Below are 25,746 nucleotides of genomic sequence, written 5' to 3' on the forward strand. Positions count from 1 at the left end.
CCTTATTTTTCCAGCTGTTTGCAGGTGTAATGACCAGATTTTATAAACAAAAAATTGGGACAGAAGGTCTTATTAAAATGTATTGTCTTTTTCTTAAATATGTATTGTTTTGATCTAACTATAAAAGGAATACACATTCATGGTAGAAATTTTGAAAAATAGAGGAAAAAAAACAAAGAACAAGTAAAAAATTACCCATAATTCCAATTCTACCACCAAAGGTAACTACTGTTAGCATTTTGGGTATATTTTCTTCTAGGATTTTTCTGTGCATATCCACACACTCACACACAAACAAAGATTATGTACATTTTACAAAATTGAGAATATATGGTATTAAATCATTTTGTATCTTGTATTTTTTCACTTAATATTGTTATTATGAACATATTCTTGTGTCCACCAACTATCCTTAAACATCTCTTTTTAATCAGCTGCAAGAAATTCTTCTGTGTGGATGTACCGAGATATTGTATCATACCTCAAATTCAACATATCAAAACAGAACACATCAAGTATATGCTTCTGTAAAACTAAGCCCCGACCCCAACAACTTCCCATCCCAGTTGGTAGCCAGGCTGGAAAACTCAGAATCATCTTTACTTCTGTTCTCCTTGACTTACCTCCAAGTGTTGCTGATACTCTATTCCTATCAGTTCTCAGCCATTTGGGAGGAATAGGACAGGAAATATTCTACCACCACCATTCTTGTTCAGGCCCTTGCAGGCTCACTCTTGGAATACCACCATGATGCATCCAAATATCACTGCATCAAGTCATATCCTAATTGTAGAACCTAGAATGGGTCCTACTTTTCTGTATCTGATATGGACTATTCAGCCTGAAATTCAAGGAAACCTGCCATCTGCCCCTGACACCCCCATCTGAGTTTCCTTTGCTTCTGAGCATTTCCTCAGTCCTATCTATCCAAATCCTTCCAGTCTTCTGAAAGCAGTGTCTCTGAAGTCATACTCCTGTACTTCCTGTACATAGTGTCAGGCATCAAATCCTCACCTAGACTTCTCAGCTGTTTAGCAGAAGCAGGCACCACATCTTAAACTCCACTTATATTTCCCATGGCACCAAGCACATGAGACATGCCAAAGAATATTCATTGATTGCTTTAGCTAGGCTTTAAAGTGGAGACACAGTAATACTTCTTAGAATTAAACTGGTTTGCAACCTCACTTTGGGAGCCACTGCAGGGTGGGAAGGGTTTACTAAGGGAAAACTGGAAAAAGCAGACAAGGGATGATGAGTAGACTTGACTGAGCAATACTGCCAAGGAGAGGAGGGGCATCAGGCCTGGATTCAAATTCCAAGGTCACCACTTACTTGTTATGTGACTATGGGCATGTTACACTACTTCTTCAGGCACAATTTTCCTACCTCATAAGGTAATTGTGAGGATTAAATGAGATGATCTATGGAAAGAATCTAGCACAAAGTGTTGCACAGTAGGCTTTCAGTATGGTACTTCCTACCTCCTGGATTTAGATAAATATTTCAAGTCTTCATAAGTAACCTGCCAAGGGTTTTCATGGTTTGTTAAAAGCTACTAAATTATTGTGATGTGAGGTAGCAGACTCCATTTTTACTTTAGAATTTATAAAATGTTCAGCATGATATTTTTATAACTTATCTTTCTATTTAACAACAACAACAACGACAACAACAACAACAACAATAACAAACCTATCCAATTATTACACTCTGGTAAAGCAAGAGAAAGGAACTTGGTCAATGGAGAAGCACAGGCTGGTGGTAGGCTGGAAAGGATTCATACCAGGCTGGACAGGACTAAAGAAAGGACGGAACGTCAAGGAGAGATGAGGGAAGGACATCACAGAGATCCTCACCTAAAGTCATGCAAATTGGCTCAAAGTATCCTCCCCAATACTGCTCGAAGTTTCTTCTAAAAGCTCTGAAGCAAATGGTCAGACTGTCTTGGAAACAACCCTGCCTTTCAACTTATCCTCATGCCTTCTCATGAAGCAAAAAAGTATGGAAGTAAGCTGAGTTTCTATGGTTTTGAGACCCACTGGGAAGGAGTACTACCTCTACCTCAAGCTTGGGGCTCCAGGAGACCCTGGACATGCCCAGACCAGATGCCCCAATTGTTAGTCCCTAGAAGAATGTTAGTCCCAGATTTCAGGATGCCAGAGGAGATGCTGCTCACACCCAGCACAATGGTTCTCTTGAGAATATTACAAGCAGATGTGCAAAGGGTCTCAGCTTGAGGCTGAGGAGCTATAAATAGCAGATGGGCTGGTGGCCACAGCATACTTCAGGCAGCAGGAGCTGGGTGGCTGACTTCTTCCACCTTCTGTCCTTCTCTTTTATTTCTCTACTCAGATAAAAATGGAGTTGGAAGGTTTCATTACAGTATGGTGGGATGATGGGGGCCGGCAGGGGTGGGGAGTTAGGGAGGGCTCGAGGTCCTAGGTGAGGGGCCAGGATTTCAAGTGTTACCCAGGGCTATCTCCCCCCCCCTCGCCCATTTTCAGGGAGACATCAGATTTCAGGTGCTATGGATTATCCACATGGAAGGAGCCAGACATGTAGTGCAGGGTGGGAAGGGTTTATTACGGTGATTAGAAAAAAGCAGATGGGTGCTGATGAGTAGAGTTGGCAGGGCAACACTGTGAAGGGAGGAGGGGCACCAGAAAGGCCAAACAGCCTGACTTCAAAGCCCCAGTTCAGAGAGACCTGGGTTCAAATGTTTACTCCATCACCTATTAGCACAGTGTATGGCCCATAGTAGGTGCTTAGTAATTACTTGCTGAACGAATTAATAAAGGCGACCTTGGCCAACTCACTTATCTGCTCTGAGCCTCATTTTCCTCATCTGTAAGACAAATAGTAGCTATTATTGTTGTTATTTCACCTATGTTCTTTCCCTACTCCCACATTAGTTTGGTGGCCCATCTCCCAACCCTGTACTGGAGTGGCTGCCATACTAAACCACCTTAATTAAGGGTCAGAAAGGGCAGATGTGCACAAGGCTTCTTGTCCCCACTCCCTACCATGTTCCTCCTTGCGTCCTGGCCCCATTTGTTTCCTTTTCTATCACAAGCACACCAGGGGTACAGTCTGGGAACTCAGAGCAAGTGTAGAAACCTTATAATTCCAACACATACATATGCACAACTCACCCTCCCTTCCCTGCCCCCACCCCCAGAGGGTTGGGCCTGGGTTGGAACATGAAGCTTTTGTCCTCCTATGGACCTTTACTTGATTCAAATGTTATCAGTAACAGGGACTAGAAAACCTCTACCCTTGTTTCCCCCATGCAGAGCTACTCAGTCTTGGGGAGCTAGCCGCCTCCCTCTGGAGACGGATCACTCAGCACAGTTCCAGCTCTAGAAGGCTCGCTGTGAGCCAGCTCCTCCGGAGTACGTCAACCAGAGAGAAGGTAAACAAGTATGAGCACATAAAGATGGGGCAAAGATGATTTTACTGCAGCGGTCATGAGCTAGGCTGAGTGATCCACTCTGACCCACACTTCCTGTGAACAATGCCACGTATCTTCCAGATTCACCGGCATGAGAAGAGCAATTTGCGGGAGCAAAACACCGCTTTTCTCCGTATAAATCTAAAAGTTTGAATTTACTCTCCATGTCTTTATTTTTGTCTTTTTCGCCTCTTGGATAGATTAATGGGCTGAAAAGATGGGATAAGATGAAGTCTGAATCTGCCTGTCCCTCCACTCATCCTGTAGCATGTGGAATGCATCTCTGTAAGATGAACCACCTCAGGTTTGATCTCCAATAGGTTCAAAATCCCATCTTTTGTGCTTCTAATGGATGTGGTGAGAAAGAGGAAAAAAACAAGCTCAGAGGCTGAACAAATTCAACTATACACACTGGCTAAATTCCCTCCCATAGAGTGGAGCTTTATCCACTTCCTCATCACCATCCCACCTCCCCAAATCAATCTGTGCCTATATCCCCCAACCTTTGTTTTTCCTGGGAGACGGGAAAGGGAGGTGCGGGGAGAAATGCCAGCCTGGCTGAGGTTTTTATATGCAAGAATAAATGACAATCTTGTAGGCAGGTTCAGGAAAATCTTTCAGAATGTAGAAAATTCAGCAGCCTTTCGACACTGACCATTGTCATGGCAACGCACTATCTGATGGCAGCATGCGTCACAAGGCTGGAGGGGCACGGTTTCAGAACAGCAGGTTAGCCTGGCCATTTTTAGCAACATTTGGACTTCTTTCTACCCTAATTTCTTCTAGGTTGAGTTGAATTTCTTTTCGGTTCTGGACTTGTGCGCTCTGTTCATTTGCATGGCTAGAACACAAGACCTTGTCAATATGCAAGGGATGGCTAAATGGAAAATCTGAGGATGCCTAATATGTTATACCCTCTCTACTTTGCTGCCTGCCCTCTCCGGTTCCTCCCTGCCCACTCTCAGCCACTTAGTTTCTTTCCTTCTCCTCATCAATTCTTCCCTATAACAACCACTGTGACTCATCTACGAATCTGTGCACTCTCATCATATTTTTAATTGTTTTTTAAATTTTTTTCTCATTTTAATGAACAGCATCTTAGAATCTTGGGGTTGGAAGGAGCCTTAACAATAATGTAGTACAATCACCCTCCCCCAGTGCAGGAGCCCTTCTACTATTTGATAGCCAAATGACTGTCCAGTCTCTACCTGTAAGTCTCCAGTGACAGAGACCTCATTCCTTTCTGGGCAGTTAGTTACACTTTGGATAGCTCTAATGATTAGAAATTCCCTCCTTCTACTGAGTGAAAGTCTGCCTTTCTATAATATCTACCCATGAGTTCTAGCTCAGTACCATGTGACCGCATCGACTCTGTCTACACCCTCTGGTCTGTAACAGCCTCTTAAAGATATGGAGTAGAGACCACATGCCCCGAGGTATTCTTTTCTCGAAAAGCCCCAGCTTCTTCTACCACACCTTTTGCAACCTGGACTCTAGTCCTCTTCCCACCCCAACAGACCTCCTGGAAGACACTCCTATTTGTCTAGGACCCTTTTAAAGTGAGGTTGATAATGTATCCGTATCACTGGTACCAGCTTTGTGAGCCACCTTGTCCTGATGACTCACACTGAGCTCTGTGTTGACTAAAATCCCTGACTCTTTCACAGAAAATGCTGCTAAACATGTCTTTCTATCTTGTCTGTATCCAGTTGCTTTTGAGGACCCGTTTCCTGGTTCATACATTTTCTCCCCCTTTCATTTCATTGTGTTACAATCTGAATGTTGTTCTCACTTGTTAGAATCTTTTAAAAATCTTGACTTCTGTGTAACTACCATGTCTTCTAAGATTTTCTATCATTTTTTTTTCACCAACCCTCAAACTAGACTTTCACCTCAAATATTTTAAAAATGTATTCCTCTTTTGGGTTTCTTACCTTTCCTAGTTCTCTTCCCTTTGAATTACCTTCCTTATGCCTTCTCTCGCTTGTCATTTCCATTTCCTCAATAGCAAGATGTCACCACTCTCTGGAGATATGTGTCTGGGTACGTGTGCAGGAAAGCATGAGGGCATACAGATATTTGCACATACATAGATGTGAGCAAGTAGCTGCAGAAGCTTGTTTAGTTTCTGTTTCTATTGCTTTATATGTGCTCTACCAGGATTTAGAGCCTGGATAGGGGGAAAATGGTAAGGTTGAAGGAAGAAGGGTAAGAGAAGTTGGTCCAGGTACAGTCCCAAAGGAAACAGGAAATGTGTCCTGGGTCTGAGAGGGGCAGGAAGAAACTAGGGTGGGAGTGCTACTGTTAATTAGAGCTGCAGCACAGTGAGAAGGACTAGACAAGGGCCAGGAATAGAAGAGTTTTAAAGGCTTTATAGGCTAGAAAGGGGAAGGAGATTTGGTTAGGGAGTGAGGGTCTTCAGGTTAGTAGTCACTGAGAGAGCAGAGGGAGGTGGCCGGAAACTATAGGGTCAGGGAAATGCTGAGGGCTATGGAACGCCTTAGAGAGGCAATAAACGTTGCTGTAAGCATAACCTCGTGAGTCTATGACTTATGAGCTTAGAATTTTCCTTTTAACCAAAGAAGCCTGAGACATGGAGTTCCTGCCTATGGACTTGGCTGTTGTCAGACTGGGCTCCATCAGAGAGTAGGGCCTTAATATAGCTCTGGGTAAAGACCTCAGGACACCATGTATCCCCTCAGACTAACTCTGGCTGAGAATCCTTTCATGCTGAATTCTCTTCCAATGAGGGACTCAAAGGTAGGAGAACTGGTTCTGTCTTCTTGGTCGTTATATGAATAAACATGAGGCTTTCACTCTTCTGGGATGAGCAATATGACACCCTTGACTTCTCAATTCTGCAAATAATTAGGATCCAAAAAATATTCACAAACATATACAAATGTAATTAAACAGGAAAGTGGATGCTGAAACTACTTTAAAAATGGTAAAGTGAGTTGAGTTGTGAAGTGGCAGCTGGGGTTGGGAGGGGGACTCTACTGGAAAGTGAGGGCAACATCCCCAAACAGCTAGTGGACAGTGTGATCAAGAGGGCAATAACCTGACGACTGCCATTTTCCTTCTGTCCAGAGGCCGGAATAATTGTAGGCCAGCCTTAGAGATGGGAAGGAAAGGGCCATAGCCCCATCTCTAGTGCTCTGGGTAAGACTGGGCAACCTATGCTCAGGGCGTCCAAATCCCTGACTATGCACTGTAGGCCCACAGTCTCTCAAGGCTCTCATGGACCAAGGAGCCCACTGGAACAGAATGTTTGTGAGCAACCCCCAACCCTTCCCTGAAGGTCTGAATTGACTTGAACTTACCTCATCTCAAGGGGGTTTTACTGTTGCTCTTTTGAAAGAAAAAAGGGTTCCAGGGCCCATTTTTTAGAACTTGTCTTCCACTGGAGGTGCCTAAAGCCGAACCTTTTGTGTCCCTGAAGGTGACATTAGCTGGCCAAATGACAATCCCAACCAGAGTGGCCAGTGTAGAATTCCAGCCACAATCTAACAGGCCAAGAAGAGGTTTCCCTTCCAAATCAGTGAAACAATTAGCCACCAAAAGACAAATGGTATTTGGGGAAGCCCCACTGATGGGCCACTTCAAGCTGGGTGGAATGAGGAGGGCAGGACTCAAGGGGTGGTGCTCACCTTTGATGTAGTTGAGGATTTGCTGGACTCGGTGGGGCTCATTGCGGTCTGGCCGGCAGCTTGGCGTGATTTCCAGCACATAATCAGGACCATATGCTGTGAAAAACTGTAAGGAAAAGGGAAAGGCCAAAAAAACAAACTCAACCACAGAAAACCTGCAAACCAAACCACATACAAACAGTACAATCAAAAGAAACCCACCACTATTGACAAGGCCAGGGAGGCCCAGGTGGGCAGGGCAGGAGAATGCAGCAGGAAGCTCTGTCCTGGTGGTGCCATTCCCCTAGTTTAAAACCTCCAGTGACGGTCTACTGCTAAATTCTTTAGCTCGTTGTTCAAGGTTCTCTCTTTTCAGGTCTCAACTTTTCTCTCTAGCCTTAGCCCTTGCCGCCTGTCCAGGGTTCTTCTCCAGCCATACTGGCCTGCTCTGAGCTCTCTCAAATCAGGCCACACTCTGGTACCCTTAGCATCTTTGCCATTGCTCTTTCCTGGGGCCTACAAAGGCCCTCCTCCAATCCCTGCTGCCTGTAAAAAACCCCCCAAAACCCACCCCATCCTTCCAGGCACAGCTCAAATGTCACCCTCTTCACAAAGCTGTCCTTCATTCCCCACCAATTCCCAGAGCGTTCCGTTAGTATTTCTCTTATGGCCCGTGTTCGACGAATAGACAGTGCTTGCCCGCCTAGCCTAAACAGGTCACTGTGCCAGCTGCTGTGGAGGGTTATGAAGATGGACAAGACCTTCTCTGGGTTCCTCTAGCTGTTAGCAAGCACATTCTGCTTTGGATAGAGATTTTTCATCAGTGACCCGATCTCCCCACACTGGATTATCAGCTCCTTGAAGGTAGAGAGGGCCCAGGTCTTATCCATGTCATCGGTCCTCAGAGTCCATGGCAGCTGCCTGTTAGTTCTGGCTGTTTTGAATTCCCTGACCCGGGAATGTCAAACAAGCCTAGTTTCTCTACTTCAGTTTTTCTTTCTCTGTAGTAGAGTTTATTTGTTTTTAAATTCAGGGAATCAAAATAAAGGTTTTTGGATTCTATTTCTAGCTCACTAGATGACTCCTTGTGACCTTTGGTAAGTCACAATATCTGATTCAGCTTCTCTATTGGGGCTCGCTTGGGGAAAACACTCAACGACAAAGGGAATCATTCAATGGGGGTAAGTCTTTGAATGGGAAATATGCAAAGCTGCTATTTCTGTTTAGTTTTTAACAGAAATAGTATTTGTGCACACTCTCTGGAGAGAGAGCATATGGTCCTTAACATTATGTGCTTTCAATAGTGATATTGTTAGGCCGTAAGTAAGCCAGGGAAATTCAAATTCCACAGGAAAAAAAATGGTACAAAGGGCATGAGAAAAAAAAGGGACCTTGATATGTGTCATGAATTTGATGTCATTCAAAGAGCCTCTAAAAAATAATCCAGGGTTATTGTCGTTGCCACCAAATTATCCTTGTTAAGAGTCTGGATGTACATCTGGCACTGTGGGAGAGGTTGTGGAACAATCTCTGGGGATTCTAACAGCCTCTTTGTCGAATCCATGGGAGTAATCTGATGCATATCCATGACAGAAAACTCTACACATTTAAATTAAAAGAAAAATGTCCAAAACTTATAATGTACCATTGCTTAGAATGTCTCCTTTGGGGGGTCTGGTCTAGAATGAAGAGAGGGGCCTAGTTCCTTGCTCCTGGAGTTATTACCCTCTAATGCCTGAGGTCCCGAGTTCTAGAGAGAGAAGAGGCCTAGAGTAGGGATCATCTCTACCAAACCCATATGTGAAACAGACAGGAGGGATTACCTGGTGACACATCCAGAAACTAACCCCCCGTTATGATCAAAGAAACTTGAGAGGCTTGTATTTTTAACCAAGGGGGGCCCCTCAGTCTAAGCCTGGGGACCTCGTGCCTTGGCTCTGGAAGAGAAGGCTTCAAACAGGTGGCCTCTCCTCCAGAGGGTGTCAAGTAGTACACTCATTTCACGGGTATGGAAAGATGGGTTTAGAGAGAGCAATAGAGGAAAGGGAGCTGTAATGAAGCAGCCACTCTGGGAGACCCAAAGCGCGGGCATCACAGTGCTCTGAGAATCAGAGGCAGGGGGCCTTGCTGAGGTATAGGAGGAGGGAACCGCTGTCTCCATCTATGAAAGGAACACTGCTGATCCTGTCAGCAAGACATGTGGGGAGCTGTCTGTTTGGGGCTGAGTGTTTGGAAAAATACGTCCTCATTGTGAGTATCCGCTACATGGTTACTGGCACTCTATTTTTAGCCCCCTCTTTGACCAAGAGCATGGGGTTACAAGATGGGCAGCTGGGGTCCGAACTGCCATCTAACAGAACTCACCTTGCCTGGGATTGAACCTCTTGTCTTGGTTGCATTAGCACCTGGCTCTAACCACTAAATAACCCATTCTTTGCTGAAGCAGGCTGGCTGCAGGCAATAGCCAAGCCTGGGTTCCTAAATATCTCCCCACCTTCGGCAATCAAATATCATTCCCAGGTCAAGGTTATTTGCACTATTCTTGGGCTAGGGGACACAGATGATTTTGCGATGCACTTCCACATTGCAGTTGGCTGGTCCCAGCCTTGGGAGGCTCTGCTTGGGGCTGTCGGAAGTGAGAGGCACTAGGAAGGCAGAGGCTGTATCTTCCTAGTGAGAGGCAGGGCAAAGGTTGTGCCCTATCCCCCTCTCTGGCCCTCTCGTGGTGTTTCCCTGTTTCTGTGTTATATTATGCTTTTATTTTTGCGCTTGTTAAGTCTTTTCCACTGAACTAAAAACTCTGCAAAGACAGAATCTTCTGTCACGTTCTCTTTGCATAGCCTGTAGAGTCGAACTCCAATCATTAAAGTTTCTCTTTAAACCTTTATTTTAAAATTATGTTGAATTAAAGTAATACACAAAAGGTTTAGCTGGCTGTTGAGTTAATTATGTGGAATAATGCAAAGAGCCAACTCATAGCATTAACAGCTTTTCTAGACTCTTGAGGCAGCATGATGAGGTGGAAAGAGTCCTGGCTTTAGAGTCAAGGCAGGGCTGGATTTTCATGCCGGGGTTTAGCTGCGTGCCTCAGGGGAGTTTCTTAATTTCTGTTTCGTCATTGCTACCAGACGGATGATAAGCTCTGACCTGGTCGGGTTGTTAGGAATCACTGAGATAATATGCACTTCTCAGAACTTCAGTACTGTGAATTCCCTTCTCCTGGGCCAAAAGGCCCTTGCTAAACCAATGCCTCACCTATCCCCTGTGGCCAAGAACTTGAGGCTGCAATGCAGAAGAGTCTATTCCTCCTGCCAGACAAAGTCCAGCAGCCCCAGGGTCCTCCCCACTTGTTTAAACCATTAGCTCTGCGCAGGCCCAAGGAGAAGCCGACGTCTCTCACAGTTTCCTGCCCTGTGCTCCTGCCACTTGTTACTTACTGGTGAGGTGAAAAGGAAATCTGATCACATAAGGCAAAAGAGATGTTAGGGTGGAGGGATTTGGCCAGCACTAGAAATAGATTGAGGCCCCACCCTGAAACTGCCCTCCAGCCCTAAAGAGGAAAGGAAATGGGCAAGCAGCAATCCCATTCCCAGACAGGTGGAGCAGGGGATGAAAGAGGTCGGTAGCCTTCCAGTGGAAATGCTAGCTTTGATCTAGCTCCCTTCTCCATCCCATCCCCCTTTCCCTCATCACTCCTTTTGCTCTCTGAGTTTCAGTTTATACATGATTGAGGGGAACATGGTAGTGAGTGGAAAGGGGGGAAATTATGAGGTGGGATTGAGGGATGAGAGTTGAAGGTAACAGCTACTTTAGACTAGTTGATGCCTTCTTGCCCCAAAAGTCAATGAATAAAGAGATGAAAATTGCTCAGTTCTTGCTCAGTTTGGCCCAGCTCAACATGCCTTTCTTGCTCACTCCTCCCCAGCTCTTGCTCATGCAATTCCAACAGCATACACTTAGACATTTGGTCACAAAGGTGTGCAGAAGAAGCCTTAACGTTGCTGTTATTCCTTCATGATCCTATTTGGTCAGAGGAAACCAAACCACAAACCTGGATCAGTCAATGCATTTATCCTTTCATCAACATTTATTAAGTACCTACTATGTGCCTGACTAGGTTAGTTATCAGGTACAAAGATGGTAAGATATGTTTAGTAGGAGAAATTACTATAGAATAGTGTGATAAGAAATTTAATAATAATAATAATAAAGATAAACATAATAACAGTTAACATTTATTAAAGGCTTATTGTGTGTCAGGCACCTAAAGTATCTCAGCACTCTTTATGAATTGACTTCCTTAATCTTCACAATCAAGTCTTATGGAGGTACTATAATTATTTTCATTTGAAGATGAGGATCTGAAGCACCCAACAGTCAGATAATTTGACAGGAGTTATACAGCTACCGTATGTGCAGCTGAGATTTGAACCTGGGTCACTGTGAAGATCACCACTACCTACAGCAGCCTCTAAACTACCTCAAAGAAAGTGATTGTGTAGGTGGGGGAAATGCAAAGGGTGTGTGGTGGGTGGGAGGCAGGCATTTCCAAGACAGCCTGGGCAAAGGCAGTGAGAGTAGAACAGAACAGCACATTTAAGGCCTTGAAATTAATTTGCTATGGCTCCAAAGTAGGGCATAAGGAGAATTAGGACACAAGGCTGGGGGGGGGGGCAGGCATGAGTGTCATAGTAGGTGCTGCTGCTCCCCATACTGAGTAAGGCATTTGGCCTTATCCCAGACTAGAAGGCCCATGAGGGCAGATCATTGTTTTGCTCTCTGCTTTATTGCCAGTTCCCCAAATCGTGCTTGCACCTAGTAGGTGGTAAATAACTATGTGTGCAATAAGTGAATGGAAACTTGGGGGAGCTTATAAATGAGGGAATGAAAAGGTCAGCTGTGTACTTCAGGAGACTCACTGGCTACAGGCTGCAGAATGGAATGGAATTTGAGGTGAGGAATGGAAGTAGGGAGATCAGTGAGAAGGCTGGTCCTAGAGCCATAATGAGTGGTGACAGGTCCTGAACTGCAATTGCTTTGGGAGGAACGGAGAGATAGAAAAACTGAAAAAAAAATAGCATCAATAGGACTAAACAATGAATTGGATGTGGGAAGTGTGGGAGAAGAGAGTCAAGGATTTCTGACTGTGTAGGAGGTGCATTAATGGGATAAGGAATACAGGCAGAGGACAAGTGTTTATAGTGGGGTGCTTGTGTGTGAGGGGAGTTTAGTGGGAGCATGTGGAGGGTCAGGACCCTGATAGAGTGGTCTGGAATTTAGGAGAGAGGTTGGGCTGAAGATACAGGATATGTGTTAAAGATGTGAGAATTATCAATGACATAAAGGAAATGCCCCTTAGCTGGCAGGGGAGGCTTACTGCAGAATAAGGAGAGAGGCAAGGAAGGAATCATGGGAAACAGCCAATATTTCAGAGGTGGGCAGAGGGAGTAGAGACAGTGCTGGTGACAATTTGAGATATTGTAGAGAGGTTCCATAAGAGGAGGGCATTCTTCTGGTTTGTCCATGGGAAGGAGAGCTTTGCCACAGCAAAGTCAGTGGAAGGTGTGGACAAGGCCTGACTGGAGTGGGCCGAAGAGTCGGATGGGAGGAGGTGAAGATGAGAATGATGGTAAGTATACACTCTTTTTTTAGTCAGTTGATACAGGGATGGGGCTGGGGTAAGGTGGGTATTTTAAGATGGGAGAGTTTTAAGTACATTTATTGGCTAAGGAGAAGAGCCCATAGGATGGGAGTCAGAGGCAGCCTACTAAGGAGTTAGAGTTAGTTATGTCTGTCTTTCTGGTCCCTTAGCCAGAGTGCCACAAGGGGAGAATACTGTTTTATTCATATTTATATTACCTATAGCTCCTAGCATAGGGCCTGGAAAATAACAGGTGCTCAATTCACGTTTGTTGAATGAATGAAATAAAATGCCTTTGGAATTCTGAGGATATTCAAGAGTTAGGGTCTCATATCCAGCAAAGCTTTCATTTAGAATGGAAGGGCAGATAAAGTGCTTTTCAGATAAGGTCAAGTTAAAGGAGTTCATCATCATCACGTTCTTATTTTATGAAATGTTAAAGGGATTCATCTAAGAAAAAGAAGATAAAAAACGGGTATAGTAAAATGACAGCAAACTCACAATTATTAACAACCATACCTAAAAGAAAAACAAAAACAAGCTAAGCAAACAACTAGAACAGGAACAGAACCACAGAAATGGAGATCACATGGAGGGTTAGCAACAGGGGAGTGGGAGGTGGATAGAGAGGGAAAAGGTAGAGAATAAGAGAATAAATAGCATAAATGGTAGGTAGAAAATAGACAGGGAGAGGGCAAGAATAATATGGGAAATGTAGAGGCTAAAGAACTTACGACCCATGGACATGAAGTAAAGGTGGGGAATGTGGGTGAGAGAGGGTGCGCAGGGTGGAGGGGAATGAAGGGGGGAAATGGGACAACTGTAATAGCATAATCAATAAAATATATTAAAAAAGAAAAAAGAAGAATTAGGGTCTCAAAGGATGGGGTGATTGCAAACAAGCAAACTTGGGGTCGGGTAGGGGTAATCAGTGCAGGCAAGAGAATGCAGGACAAGTATAGGGACCAGCAATTACTCTAAGTTGGCTAAAGACGGCAAAGGAGAGCATGGGAAGCCTTGAATCCCAGGTTGAGGAGACAGGACTTGATGTGACAGGCACTGAGGCAGCATCAGGACTGGAGATGTGCCTTAGGAAACCTGGGAGTAGCATACAAAGGCTGGTGCCCAGTGTGGGGGCTACTGCAGTCATTCAAGAGGGGCGGTAATGAGGGCTCAGAAAAGGGTGATTGCTGTGGGGATGGAGAGAATGGGCAGAGACGTTGTGAAGCAGTCTCATCAGGACTTTGGTAATTGGTTGGCTGTGGAGGAAAGGAGAGAAGGGAGAAGTCAAAGTTGGCTCCAAGATTTTGAGTGTGGGTAAGTGGGAGAATCACAGTGTCACTGACAGAGCTGAGGTGAATTAGCAGGAAGAGCTAGTCTGCCTACGGGAAGGTGATGGGCTTAGGTTTAGTTGGGTTTGAAATGACAGCAATGCATGTGAGTCACCATGTCTAGCACGTAGCTGGAGATGTGATAAGAGTGTGTAGAACTGAGGTCATGGCCAAGAACTAAGGTTGTAGGGGGTTACAAAGATTCAGTGAATAGGCAAAAACAAAAAGAGCCACTGGAGAGGAAGAAAGAAGAGTAAAGGGACATTTCATAGAGTCTTAGGGATGAGATTCAGCATGAGAAAGACGCTTAAAGGAATGCATGTGACATGCTGGCAATATGTTCCTGTGGCTAAACTAGTGTCCTTCTCTCTTAGTACAGGACACAATGACACTGCTTCTAGTCATCTCCCTTTTTGTAATATTCCAAGTCACTCTCGAATTGTTATTGTTTATTCAAGGTTTACCTTTCCTAAAAATTAGGCTTATTCTATCGGGGTAAACCCAAGGTCAGTGCCCATCTCTCTTACAGACCCGAAGGCTTTGCTCTGTCTTCAGTTGGGGAGCTTGTGCTGGTGACTAGGATGTGGGGCCTGACCACAGAGAGCATTTCATGTCCTGTATCACCCTATGAATAGAACTCACTGCAACCAGAATAACACAGCACCAGCACTTTGACCCATAACATGCTTTTGTACAGTGCTTCTCCACCTTTCCTCTATCACCAATTACTCCACCAAAGAACTTGGGCCCAACCATGATGGAAACAAAAAAAAAAACAACAAACCTCTTTTCCCTGAAAAAAAAAAAGCCCATTTCTGTTTACAGGAAATTTGGTTACTATAAATATAATTTATGGTACATTTTAAGGACACAAAATTGTGGCAGTATTATCGGGAGTAAATTCTATTGCCGTGGCTTTACAACACAAACAAAAATAATAACCCCACTAGTTGTTGGACTGAACTGTAAGGAAGTGACACGCTAAAGGCAACTGCTTGTACAATTAGGGGTGTCCAGGGCATGACTGAGTCTGGGAGATAGTGGCTATTGGAGTGTTACATGAGGAGGTAGACGTGAGGATAAAAACCTGGCGCCTCATCTAGATGTATCCGTATCCCACCCGTGCTCCTCATCGTGAACACTGAGTTGGGACTTAGAAACTGCTTCTTGGTGAGGCTCATTCACCAGTGCCAAGAACTGTTTTGGCTGAATGAATGAATGAACAGATAGGGCATGGAAATAGTTGTATTACTTAGATGTTTTAAAGGCATTTTAACTATTGGCATAGAAAAATGTTTATCCAGCAAAATAATCAGGTAAACCAAAGAAATGTTAGCTTACTTGAGCATCAATTATATTTAAGCAAAGAGTATGGCTGATATTAACTAGTCTTATTGCAGTAACTAAAGTACGTAGAGGCTTCTTGAAGAAATGTATATAGCCCTTTAGCATACTGTGTATTCAGTAAGGTTCCTATATTAGCCAATCCACAGTAATTTGCATATGTATTATGTGTGTGCGTGTGCATGTGTTCTATTAGGGTTAATTCATTTATATGAATTAACTCACTTATTGCCACAACAACTCCAAAGAAAGATATGTCCCATTACTATTCCTATTTTCCTAACAAGAAACCCAAGGCACACATGCATGTGTTCTATTAGGGTGCTGAGCATTATTCTAGGCCCCGAGAGCGGGGTGAAGCTGAGTACGCAAGGAATAAGGTCGGATGACTGCTCTCAAGGAGATGAAAATCTGACTAGAGATGGATGATATCATCAGAGGAATGGCAGAAAAATGAATCCAAGCCTAACTGTGTGGTATTGGCTAAAGTACAGAAAAATGCCCTCACACGTGTGAGGCACTAGACAAGTGAGGTGACTTGACCAAGATGATAGTGCTAAAGCAGCCGATATGAAGTTTAACCCAAGGCTTTGCACTTGCAGCCCAGTGGGCTTTCTATGACACCATGCAGCAATAAGCCTAGTGGTTAAAGAGTGACATTTCTGGAGTCATAGAGCAAATCTTTGCTCCACCCTTTGCTAGCTCTGTGACCTTAGGCAAATTATGTAACTGTTCTGTGCCTTGAGTTTCTTGTTAGGAAAATAGGAATAGTAATGGGACATACCTTTCTTTGGAGTTGTTGTGGCAATAAGTGAGTTAATTCATATAAAGCACTTAAGAGCAGTACTTGGTGCACAGTAATTACTCGGTAAATGTTATTATCATTATCATTATTACTGTTTCTTGTGCTTTATCAACTCCACAAAGAAACAGGAGTTTTGTATGCAATAGACAGTGGCAAAACTGGATTTCTTTACAAATGTCATTTAAGACTGAATGAGGGTGAATTCCAAAGAGCTTACCCTGTATCTGTAAACCTCAAAGCCAGAAAGAGAGCAGAGAGATCAAGAAGAGAAGGCTCTAAATGAAGGAGACTAAGAAAAATGGAAGACAGGAGGAGGGAATGAGAAATTAGAAGTGGTGGGAAAGAGAGGTGGGGGACAGGGGTGATAGAAAGGAGAGGAAATAAAACAGGTGGGGGGGCAGTAAATTGGTGAGGGAAGGAAGGAGGTACGGAGGAGGAGACACAAGAGACCAGGGTACATACGGTGGCCACTACTTCACTAGGGGTCTCCCTTCAAGCCAAGGTTTCCCTTCAGTGTGTGGTTTCAGGAGCTTGGGGAAAAGGCCCTTGCCAAGACTAGCAAACCTTCTCCACATCACTGCTGGTCCTCAAATTTCTATTAGAGAGAATTCCTTCATCATAAATATGTGCAGGGCCAACTCTGGTTCTAGTACATATCTCTGTTAATCAAATGAATATTTTGGAAACAATTTTTTTAACATCACATTTTTCCTTAAGTAAAGGGTGAGAGGATGGAGGAAGGGAGAGTACAGGGGTTTTGCTACCCCTATCTTGCTGCTGGGCAAATATTGAAATGACCTTGAAAATAGATTCTGCTGGAGGATTAGTGAGTGCTGCCCTGGCTTCATCCTATACTAGTCCAAGCAACTGCTTCTCTCTTTTCTCTCACCACTAAATTTCTTAAGATCTCTTTTCTTCACCACCTTGACCTTTTCATTTCTCAGACATTTCAACCCACTGCTGTCTGGCTTCTTTCTTCCTCACACTTCCCCTGAACTGTTTTCCAGAAGAAGGATGGCAAAGAGATTTCAACTTGTTGGCAACTCGGATGGATTAGTAGTAGCTGCTCGGGGCCCTCTGTTGAGAAGGATTCTGAGGCTTGTCTAAGTTCAGCGAGAATGTGCCATGATCGGTTTGTCATGTAGTCCGTGGGAGTACGTTGTGGCGGGGAGGGGCCTGGGGAGGAATATAGCCCTCTGTGCTATTCCTGCTTTAGGAAACTGAGAGTGGCCTCTGAACTGCCCAACCTAATGTCCTCTTCTCAGTTATCACTCACCCTATTTGAGCTGTCTCCAGCACACATCACCAAGTGCCCCCCTCGTGTTTGGCACTGTCTTCTTTCTTACCACCACTCCTCTCCCTGCTCCTTCTCAGGCTCCTTCCCAGGTTCCTTCCCAGGATCCTCTCCTTCACCTGCCTTTTAAATGTGGGTGTCTCTAGGCTGTACTCTCAGCACACTTTCTCTTTTTCTCCCTCTGAATTAGTTCATACACTGCTGTTGTTTTAATCACTTCCATTTACAGATCCTACACCTCTGGGTCCAGTGTTTACCGCCAGCCTCTGACTTCCATTTTTAATTGTCTGCTGGCCATTTCCACGTGGAAAACCTGAATTCTTGGCCCTTGATGCTTAATGTGTTCCAAGTAGAGCTAATTCAGTATAAGTCTTTTCAAAAAGAATGGTCATCTTTTTTGGTTCGCTCAGCACCATAGGTGAGTCCCATCACACAGTAAGCTCTTCAGCAAAGATTTGAACTTACGACTGAATGGATCCGTGGATTGTGTGCTTTCAAAATGCATGAAACAGAGATTAAGGGATCTCTATGTCTGTGAGATATTCCCATTGCTTGATGAGCAATAATATTTTTCCTTGCCATTTGTCAGATGAAGAAAAACATTACTTGTGTGCAACAAGACAGCAAAAGGCATAGGGTGCTCCCAAGACTGGCATTATCTCTCAGGGGACAGCCGGACAGCAAACAATACAAGGTAGGGCAAAAGTAGGTTTACAGTTGTGAGTATGTGAAACACAGAGCTTGTTCTTGTATAATTATTCATTAATTATTGTATTATTCTTTCCCTACAAACAATGGTAAACCTTGTTTTGCCCCACCCTGTATGCTTTGGGTATTACTTGAAAACTCACTGGTTACCTTTTGGGGCAGGACGTAGGTGGCAGGTGCTGGGGAGACCATAATGAAGAAGACAATCCCTGGCCTTGAGGAGCTTGTGGTCTAATAAAGAAGGCAGACAGGTACAGGAATAACTATGACAAGATGAATGCTAGAGGTGAGTCATTTCTCTTGAGCGATGGAAACTGAAGTGGGAATTCTTCTCCATGTGGGGGCTGGCTAACGGATAAGGGTACATGGAGGGGATGGGAAGCAACCAAACTGGCCTTGAATGGTAAGCACAACTTAAGTAGGAAGGGAGGGAAGATAAGAAAGGCAGAAAGCAAAATGAGGACAATAACAATATATTTTAAACAAGTCATCAAAAATTAATTTATGAGAAAGATCGCAGTACTGGGTCAAGTTATATCAGCCCAGCCCCGTAAACAACTTTCTTGTCTTCTCTGACTAGCACATCCTATCCTTCCTTTGTGATGGGTACATTGATGGGCCAGGCAGAGGCAGGGGAAAAGTCATGGGTGGACTTGATCCTCCAAACAAGTAGGATTTATCTCTGATACAGCCAGCAGAGTGGTTACATGGGGCAAATCCAACTGTACTTGCTTAGAACCTACTGATTCCATCATTGATACCAACATTCACTTGATTCTGAACATTCCGGTGGGCCAGTCTCCCGGGCCTGAAGGGATGAATGAGACTTATCCCTTGTCCTCAAGGAGTCAAGGGGTGGAGACAGCTGTGCAAACACTAATTGGAATGCTCTGTGTTAAGTGCTGTGATAGACATGCAGGCAAGGAGCTCCTGGAGTCCAGAGGGAAGACGTACAGCTGTGCTGAGTCAACCTCTAGCTGATTTCCCTGTCCCTCTCCCTTCCCGAGCTTTCTGTCACATATTCACATCAGATCATGTCATTCACTTTGCTTAAAAGCTGTGGTTGGCTCCCCAGTGGCTGTAGGACCAAGTTCAAACTCTAAAGCAGGACATGCAAAGACCTTCACAGTCTGGCCCAGCCAACTTCTCTAGTCTTATCTCATGCCAAGGTCCGGGCAATGGCCCCCAAACTGTAGCCACACTGAATTATAGTATCTCTTCCTGTTCCTCTTTATCTGGTCAACTCCTTGGAGCCCCTGCTAAACGTTGCTTCTTTGCTGTGGTGGCCTCGACTCCCTCAGATGGAGGAAGTTTAATCCTTTTCATTCCCACTATTTGGTGTCAACCTGTTTCTTCTGGCACCCATCACACTGTAGTGCCATTGTTCATGTGCCTGCCTCCCCCAGTAGGCAGTGTCCTCCTTAAAGTTGGGAACTGGGCCTTATTCTTTTCTTTATCCTTGAGACTTGGGACAGGCCTGACACATAGTAGGCACTCCATACATCTTTGCTGAGTGAATGACCGACTCTGCCATGTGGCCACTTCAGCCTGGTTGTTGTCAGCAGCTGGCATTACTTAACATGAGAGATACATAAAAAATGAAGGGCCCTGACCAGAGTGGCTCAGTGGGTTGGGCATCGACCTGCAAAGTGAAAGGTTGCCGGTTTCCTGGTTGGGGCACATGCCTGAGTTTCGGGCTCGGTCCCTGGTTGGGGCGCACAGATGAGGCAACCGATTGATGTTTCTCTCTCACATCGATATTTCTCTTCCTATCTTTCTCCCTCCCTACCCCTCTCCCTCCAAATAAATAAAATCTTAAAAAACAGTGAAGGGCAGCCAGAGTAGCTGAAAAACAGGTGGCTCTAGTGACATCATGAAAAAAGCAGAACAAAACTAGAGAAGGCTGAGACAACGCTCCCACTCAGGCTTTAACAAATCACTTTCCCTTCTGAGCAGCCCCTTTTTGTCTGCTTTCCCATTCACTTTTGAGGACCCAGTCATTAAAATGATTCTAATTATTCATGGTCACTGGCATGTCCAGGAAACACTTGGTTTACAAGCAATTAAAATACACTAAAATAGATGTATGCAGGTTGAACCTGATCCTGCAAGTAAGAAGAGAGTGAAAGACTAACATCTTGGAGGTGTATTTGCTTCCCAAGGTTGCTCTTTATCACTCTTTTTCTACTGTACTGGTTTGGTGCTAACATGGCAAACATCTGGAGGTTTTTCTTTTCTTCTTTTTTTTTTTGGAAGTTTTTCTTAATGTGGGTGTGCTGTAAACAGCTCAAGGAGCCTGAAGACTGTGTGCTGTCCTGAAATTTGGGAGCACTGCCTCTGGCTACACCTACCCTGCCCCGTGGGAAAGGCTGGCTCAGCGGCAGGCAGCTCAGGGCAGTAGGAAAGCTCCCAGCGCTATAATCAGAGGCTTGGTTCTCAATACCTTGGGAACCACTTGGAATCACTTAACCCCTCAAGGTTCAGTCTCTGCACTTGTTGAATGGGGACACAAGCCCCTCACTCTGCTAACTTTCAAGTGTTGTGTGTAAGGATCAGAGGAAGCAATTTTGTGAAAAGCTCTAGAGGCTAGACATATGGACAGGGATTCACTTCCATGACAAAAACTCTAGCCTGTGGCTGTTGAGTGTCTTTAATGCTCTAGATGGGGTCGAGTCTCATCAGCAGATTAGTAATGGTACACTGAGGCTCGTCCCCTAATAGTTTCTGTAGAGTCCATCCAAGGATGATTCATTACCTTGCCACACTCAAACCAACTGAGTTTTAATGTTCCTCTAATGAAGTCAGCAGTTAGCAGCTAAACAAACAGACCATTTGGTTGAGGACACGGGGCAGCAAAGGTCTGGCACATGGAGTCCAGGTGTCCTCAGAGGTTTTGCGCCATTCCTCCCCACAGCAGACTCTGCTCCCTTAGGCTTGACTCTAGGGGGAAAAGGCCTCCTTTTAGTGCTCTAAGAAACCCACAATGTATAGCTAAGCCATTCAGTGGGCTAATGTGAATGGTGCACACTTTCAAATGAACAGATTGAAATGCATCAGCTTTTCAGATAAGTGCAGGGGAACTGCAAAAAGGCCAAAAGACTGGCACAAAAACAGCCCACTGAAGCAAAGAATGGAACTCAGTAAAGTGGAGTGATGGTTCACCGGAGAGTCTGACCTTAAATTGTTAAGGTCTTGAGGTACCTTAATGGACATTTGTTTACCCTACATCTGCAAAAGGATCCTGGGTGCTTCCATGCTGTGTCACACCTCCCTGCCTTTCGCCTCACCATTCCCTTTGCTGAGAAAGCCCAGGCCTCCCATCTCAGCCTAGGTCATTCCTACTCACCTTTCAAGACCCAGCTCCAATGTAACCTCTTTGATGTCTTAGCTGACTCTCCAAAGGCAGAGTTTCTTGTTACCTCCTCTGTGCCTCCACAGGGCCCTTTGCAGCCCCCTTGCCTGCTTTGCCACATCTGTTTACATGCTCTGCTTCCCCATTAGGCTGTAAGTGCAGCTCTCAGAATCAAGAGCCACATGGTAGCTTTACTTAGCACAGAGCGGGTCAGAAAGACGGCCCTTGCTCAAGGCTGGCTGAACGGATGAGCACTGGTGCATGTATGCACCAAACTCATTTATTGGATCTTCACAGGACCCAAAGGGAAGGCTCATTAGGCAGTGATTTGATATGTTATTCATGCTTCTTCCACACTCGTTTACCTGATTAGCAACTGCTTCAGTGCTGGCAAGCAGCAAGAAACTTGCTGGAAGAGGCTGCCTGACAATGTACTGATGAGGCAAGGCCTGGGCAGCCTCCTTGTCCAGGCTATTGACTTTGTTTCCACAACTTGCAAAAGTGAGTTGGAGAAGTGCTGCTCTCCACGCCCATCCCTAATCTCTCATGCACTTGCTTTTCAGGAAGTTGCCCAGCAGCAGAGACAGCACTGTGTATGTTTGTTTCAAAATAGAAAATCTATCCATTCCTAGAGATAAATGCCTAACGGACAGAGCTTGACCTAGCTCAGCTCTCACAGAAGCTCTGGCTTACCAGCCACAGCCTCTGGTTCTCCTGGTTTTTCTAATGGTGAACTCGATGACTGTGGATACATCAGCTCTTCTCACATTCCCTGTCCCCCAAATGGGAAGAATAATAAAGATGTTGCATGGATTGAGTCAATAAGAAGCTTGATCGAGATCCCTGGGGACGGTGCAGGGCGGGAGCAGCAGTTGATGCTGGCAGAGCCTGTGGGTTTTGCTGTTTTGCTTGTTTCTGTTTGTAAGTGTGAATCACTCTGCCTCAAGCCCAGATGTGCAGCCTGTGCAAAGGAAGGACAGGTGGGTGGGCACCTCCGGCCTAGGCTGCAGTGGAGTCGATGCACACGGAAGTGGACAGGACGGGATGGGATGGGATGGTAGGGAGGGGACAGGATGGGATGGGATGGGATGCTCAGCTGCTGACTTGCTGACAGCTGGCCTCCTGCTCCCTGGTAGGGACCAGGAGCAACCCAAACTCTGAAGGTTGTGTGTCCTGGAACAGTTTTGTATTGAAGTCAAATAAAACTCATGACAAAGTCAATCTGACACATCTTTAATGATACACATAATGATTATTGTGCTGTACTGTAATTAGGCATAATGGTAAGCAGCTCCCAGGAACGACTGCAATAACAATTACTTTTACACAGCAGAACCAAATATTTCTAAGGTCAGGCAAGATGGTGGTGGCAACTGGAGGTATCTGAACTGGAGGCAGAGTACTTGCAAGGCATTTTTCTGGTTTTCCTTCTTTTCCCCTCCCATCCCTACCTCTATGTCTTTTGGGGGAACAACAAAAAAAAAAAGATCTGATGAGGGACTTTGATGGCTATCTCCTTTCTACATCCTGAGGTTGCTAGGGAATCTGGGATGTTCAGAGGGGCTTTGGACTGATTAGCCCCCACTTTTCCACAAGGCCTGGAATTCTGCCAAGGAGCCTTAAACCTATACAGTATATGCCTAATGTGTGAACCATGTTTGGATCCTTATTTGAACAAGCCTATGCAGAAAGATATCTGTGAGACAACTGGGTAAAACTTAACAGTGACTAGTAGTAGATGATGCTAGGGAATCACTAATTTTGTTAAGTTTGAAAATGGTATTGTGGTTAAGGAAAGGTCCTTACCTGTTGGAGAAACATACTGAAATATTTATAGACCAGGAACTGTGGAATGGTATGGCACTGAGGGGTTGCTTTAAAATACTTCAATAAAAAAATGGGGACTAGAAAAATAAGAAAGGCAGAACGTTGATAATTGTTGAAACTGGGCATATGGGGGTTCATTATACTCTCCTCTCTGCTGAGTATGTGGTTTGAAATTTCCATAACAAAAAATTAAAGAAAACATACCTTAGACTGCTCTGGCAGTGATTCATACATTAGTGAAAGTTAGTTTGATCATGCTAACACCTAGCAGACGCAGGCAGCTATCAGGAATGGGACTTCGGGTGAGCAGAGCCAGGAGAATAGGCAAGTGTGGGTTGGAGCATGGGCCACTGCCAGGGGGAGTGCAAAGCCTTGGACGGGGTGAAGAAACGAGTGTGAGAGAATGGAACTTGAAGGGTCAGAGGACAGTCTTAAAGTTCTGGGAAAGAAGGCAGGAAGTGAAAGAAGAGAGACACAATGTAATACGTGCTCGTGCCCACGTGTTAGATCTCCTACTAGCCTGTTAGCTCCTGGGGGTTAGGCCTGTATCTTAATGCTCTCCGTCTTTCCTAGAGCTCTCAGGACATTAGTTCATTCATGTGATTTCACTCATTCATTTATTTAAGAATATTTACTGAGTGCCTACTAGAGCCAGGGAATGTGTGCATGTGGTGGGCAGAGGAGATAGAGCAGTGAACAGAACAAAGTCCCTGAGCTCAGGGAGCTCACATTCTAATGGGAGGAGACAGACAGTAAATAAGCAGCAAGGATATATGTCAGATGGTGATAAACGTTGCAAAGAAAAATAATGTAGGGTAAGGTGGGTATGGAATGCTGGGTAGTGTCTCAGGATCAGTTGCATGGTATGTAGGCCCTTTTCCAGTTCCACCCCTGCAGCTTGGCATATGGTGATATTAGACTCTGTGCCTAGCTTTCACCAAGGGCTCCTGGGCCTCTAAGTCTATATATACACTTCAACCTCTTTTTTACTTAATTGTCCCCACCTACACCTGATTAATCCACACTCCTCTCTAGGTACCACTTCCTCCGCGAAGCTTTCACAGGTTCTTTATTCTTCCCACCTCCACACTATCCCCTGGGTCTTCTTTGCTTTCACGGCAGCCTTGCATGAATCTCTACTATGGTACTTATCATCTGGATTATAATTCTCTTCCCTACTAGACTTTGAGCTCTTTGGGGATAGAGAGTATGTCTTCTTATATCTATACAGCACAGGGCCTGGGATATAGTAAGAATCCTTATACACACTTAATGAAGACATGAATGAATGGATGGATAAAAGAATGAATATGCTCCCTAGCAGAATACTGGAGACTTGGGAAGCATCCTCACCTTAAATCAAATGTCAGGGAAATAGAGGTGCTAATATGTGCTCAGATACCAAAGAGAGAAATGGGATCAGTATACTTGCATATGTATTAAACCCTATGATGATGACAATAATAACCATATTCACACTCTACGTTTATTGCATGGACTCTGGAGCCAGACCACCTGGATTTTAATTTTCCCAGCTGTGAGATATTGGGCAAGTTGCTTACATGAACTGTGCCTCAGTTTTCTCATCTGGAAAATGGAGATAATGATAATGCTATGTATTAAAATGTGCTGAAGTATTGCAAAGCATTTAGAATAGTACCTGGCATACCGTAAAATGCTATATAAAGATTTGCTATTATTTATTAGTGTGGGCCCGTGACTGCTCTAAATGTTTTACTTATCCATTCATGTATATTGATCCCAAGCCAGTTCTAGGCTCTGGGGAAAGAGTGCTTTCACAGAGCTTAATCAAGATGTGGCAGACACAAGTTTACAGTTGTGAGTATGCAAAACAGCTTATTCTTCTATTATTATTTTTGGTTATTGTATTATTTTCCATATGAACAACCTTTCCTCCCATCCAGTATTTGACCTAACTTTATCCTCACACAGTAAAGGGAGGTGCTGTGCGTATCTTCATTATATAAAGAAGAAAAATGAGGCTTAAAGCTGTTCAGCAACTTATCCAATGTCACAAAGTACATAAGCTGAAAATTAGGATTCTACCTCTGGGCTGTGTGATTCCAAAAACCATTGCTTTAGATCAGGGATTGCCAAACTATTGCCCATGGGCCAAATCTGTCCCTCTGTCTTCCTTTTCCCTTGAAGATATAATTCACCATTTTAATATACACAATTCAGATATTCACAAGTAGTATATTTACAAGGTGTCTAACCATCGCTACTATCTAATTCCAGAATATTTTCATCACTTTAGAAAATAACCCCATACCCACTAAGCATTCATTTCCCCCACCAGCCCCTAACAGATAATCTTTCTATATCTATGGATCTGCCTAT

The 25,746-nt window shown here is 44.4% G+C and overlaps 1 protein-coding gene across 2 annotated transcripts in view; it reads right to left on the reverse strand.

Moving 5' to 3' along the window:
* The window catches only part of HDAC8 (histone deacetylase 8), a 240,392-nt gene that overhangs the window by 14,893 nt on the left and 199,753 nt on the right, over positions 1-25,746 (reverse strand). For both annotated transcript variants that reach the window (XM_045839416.1, XM_045839418.1), the window contains exon 10: positions 7,105-7,210. In XM_045839416.1, coding sequence (XP_045695372.1) covers positions 7,105-7,210 — 106 coding nt within the window. The remainder of the gene's footprint in view (positions 1-7,104; positions 7,211-25,746) is intronic.

This window comes from Phyllostomus hastatus, unplaced genomic scaffold, assembly GCF_019186645.2.
Source record: "Phyllostomus hastatus isolate PE091 unplaced genomic scaffold, TTU_PhHast_1.1 phas_contig_30, whole genome shotgun sequence".
NCBI classification, from domain to species: domain Eukaryota; kingdom Metazoa; phylum Chordata; class Mammalia; order Chiroptera; family Phyllostomidae; genus Phyllostomus; species Phyllostomus hastatus.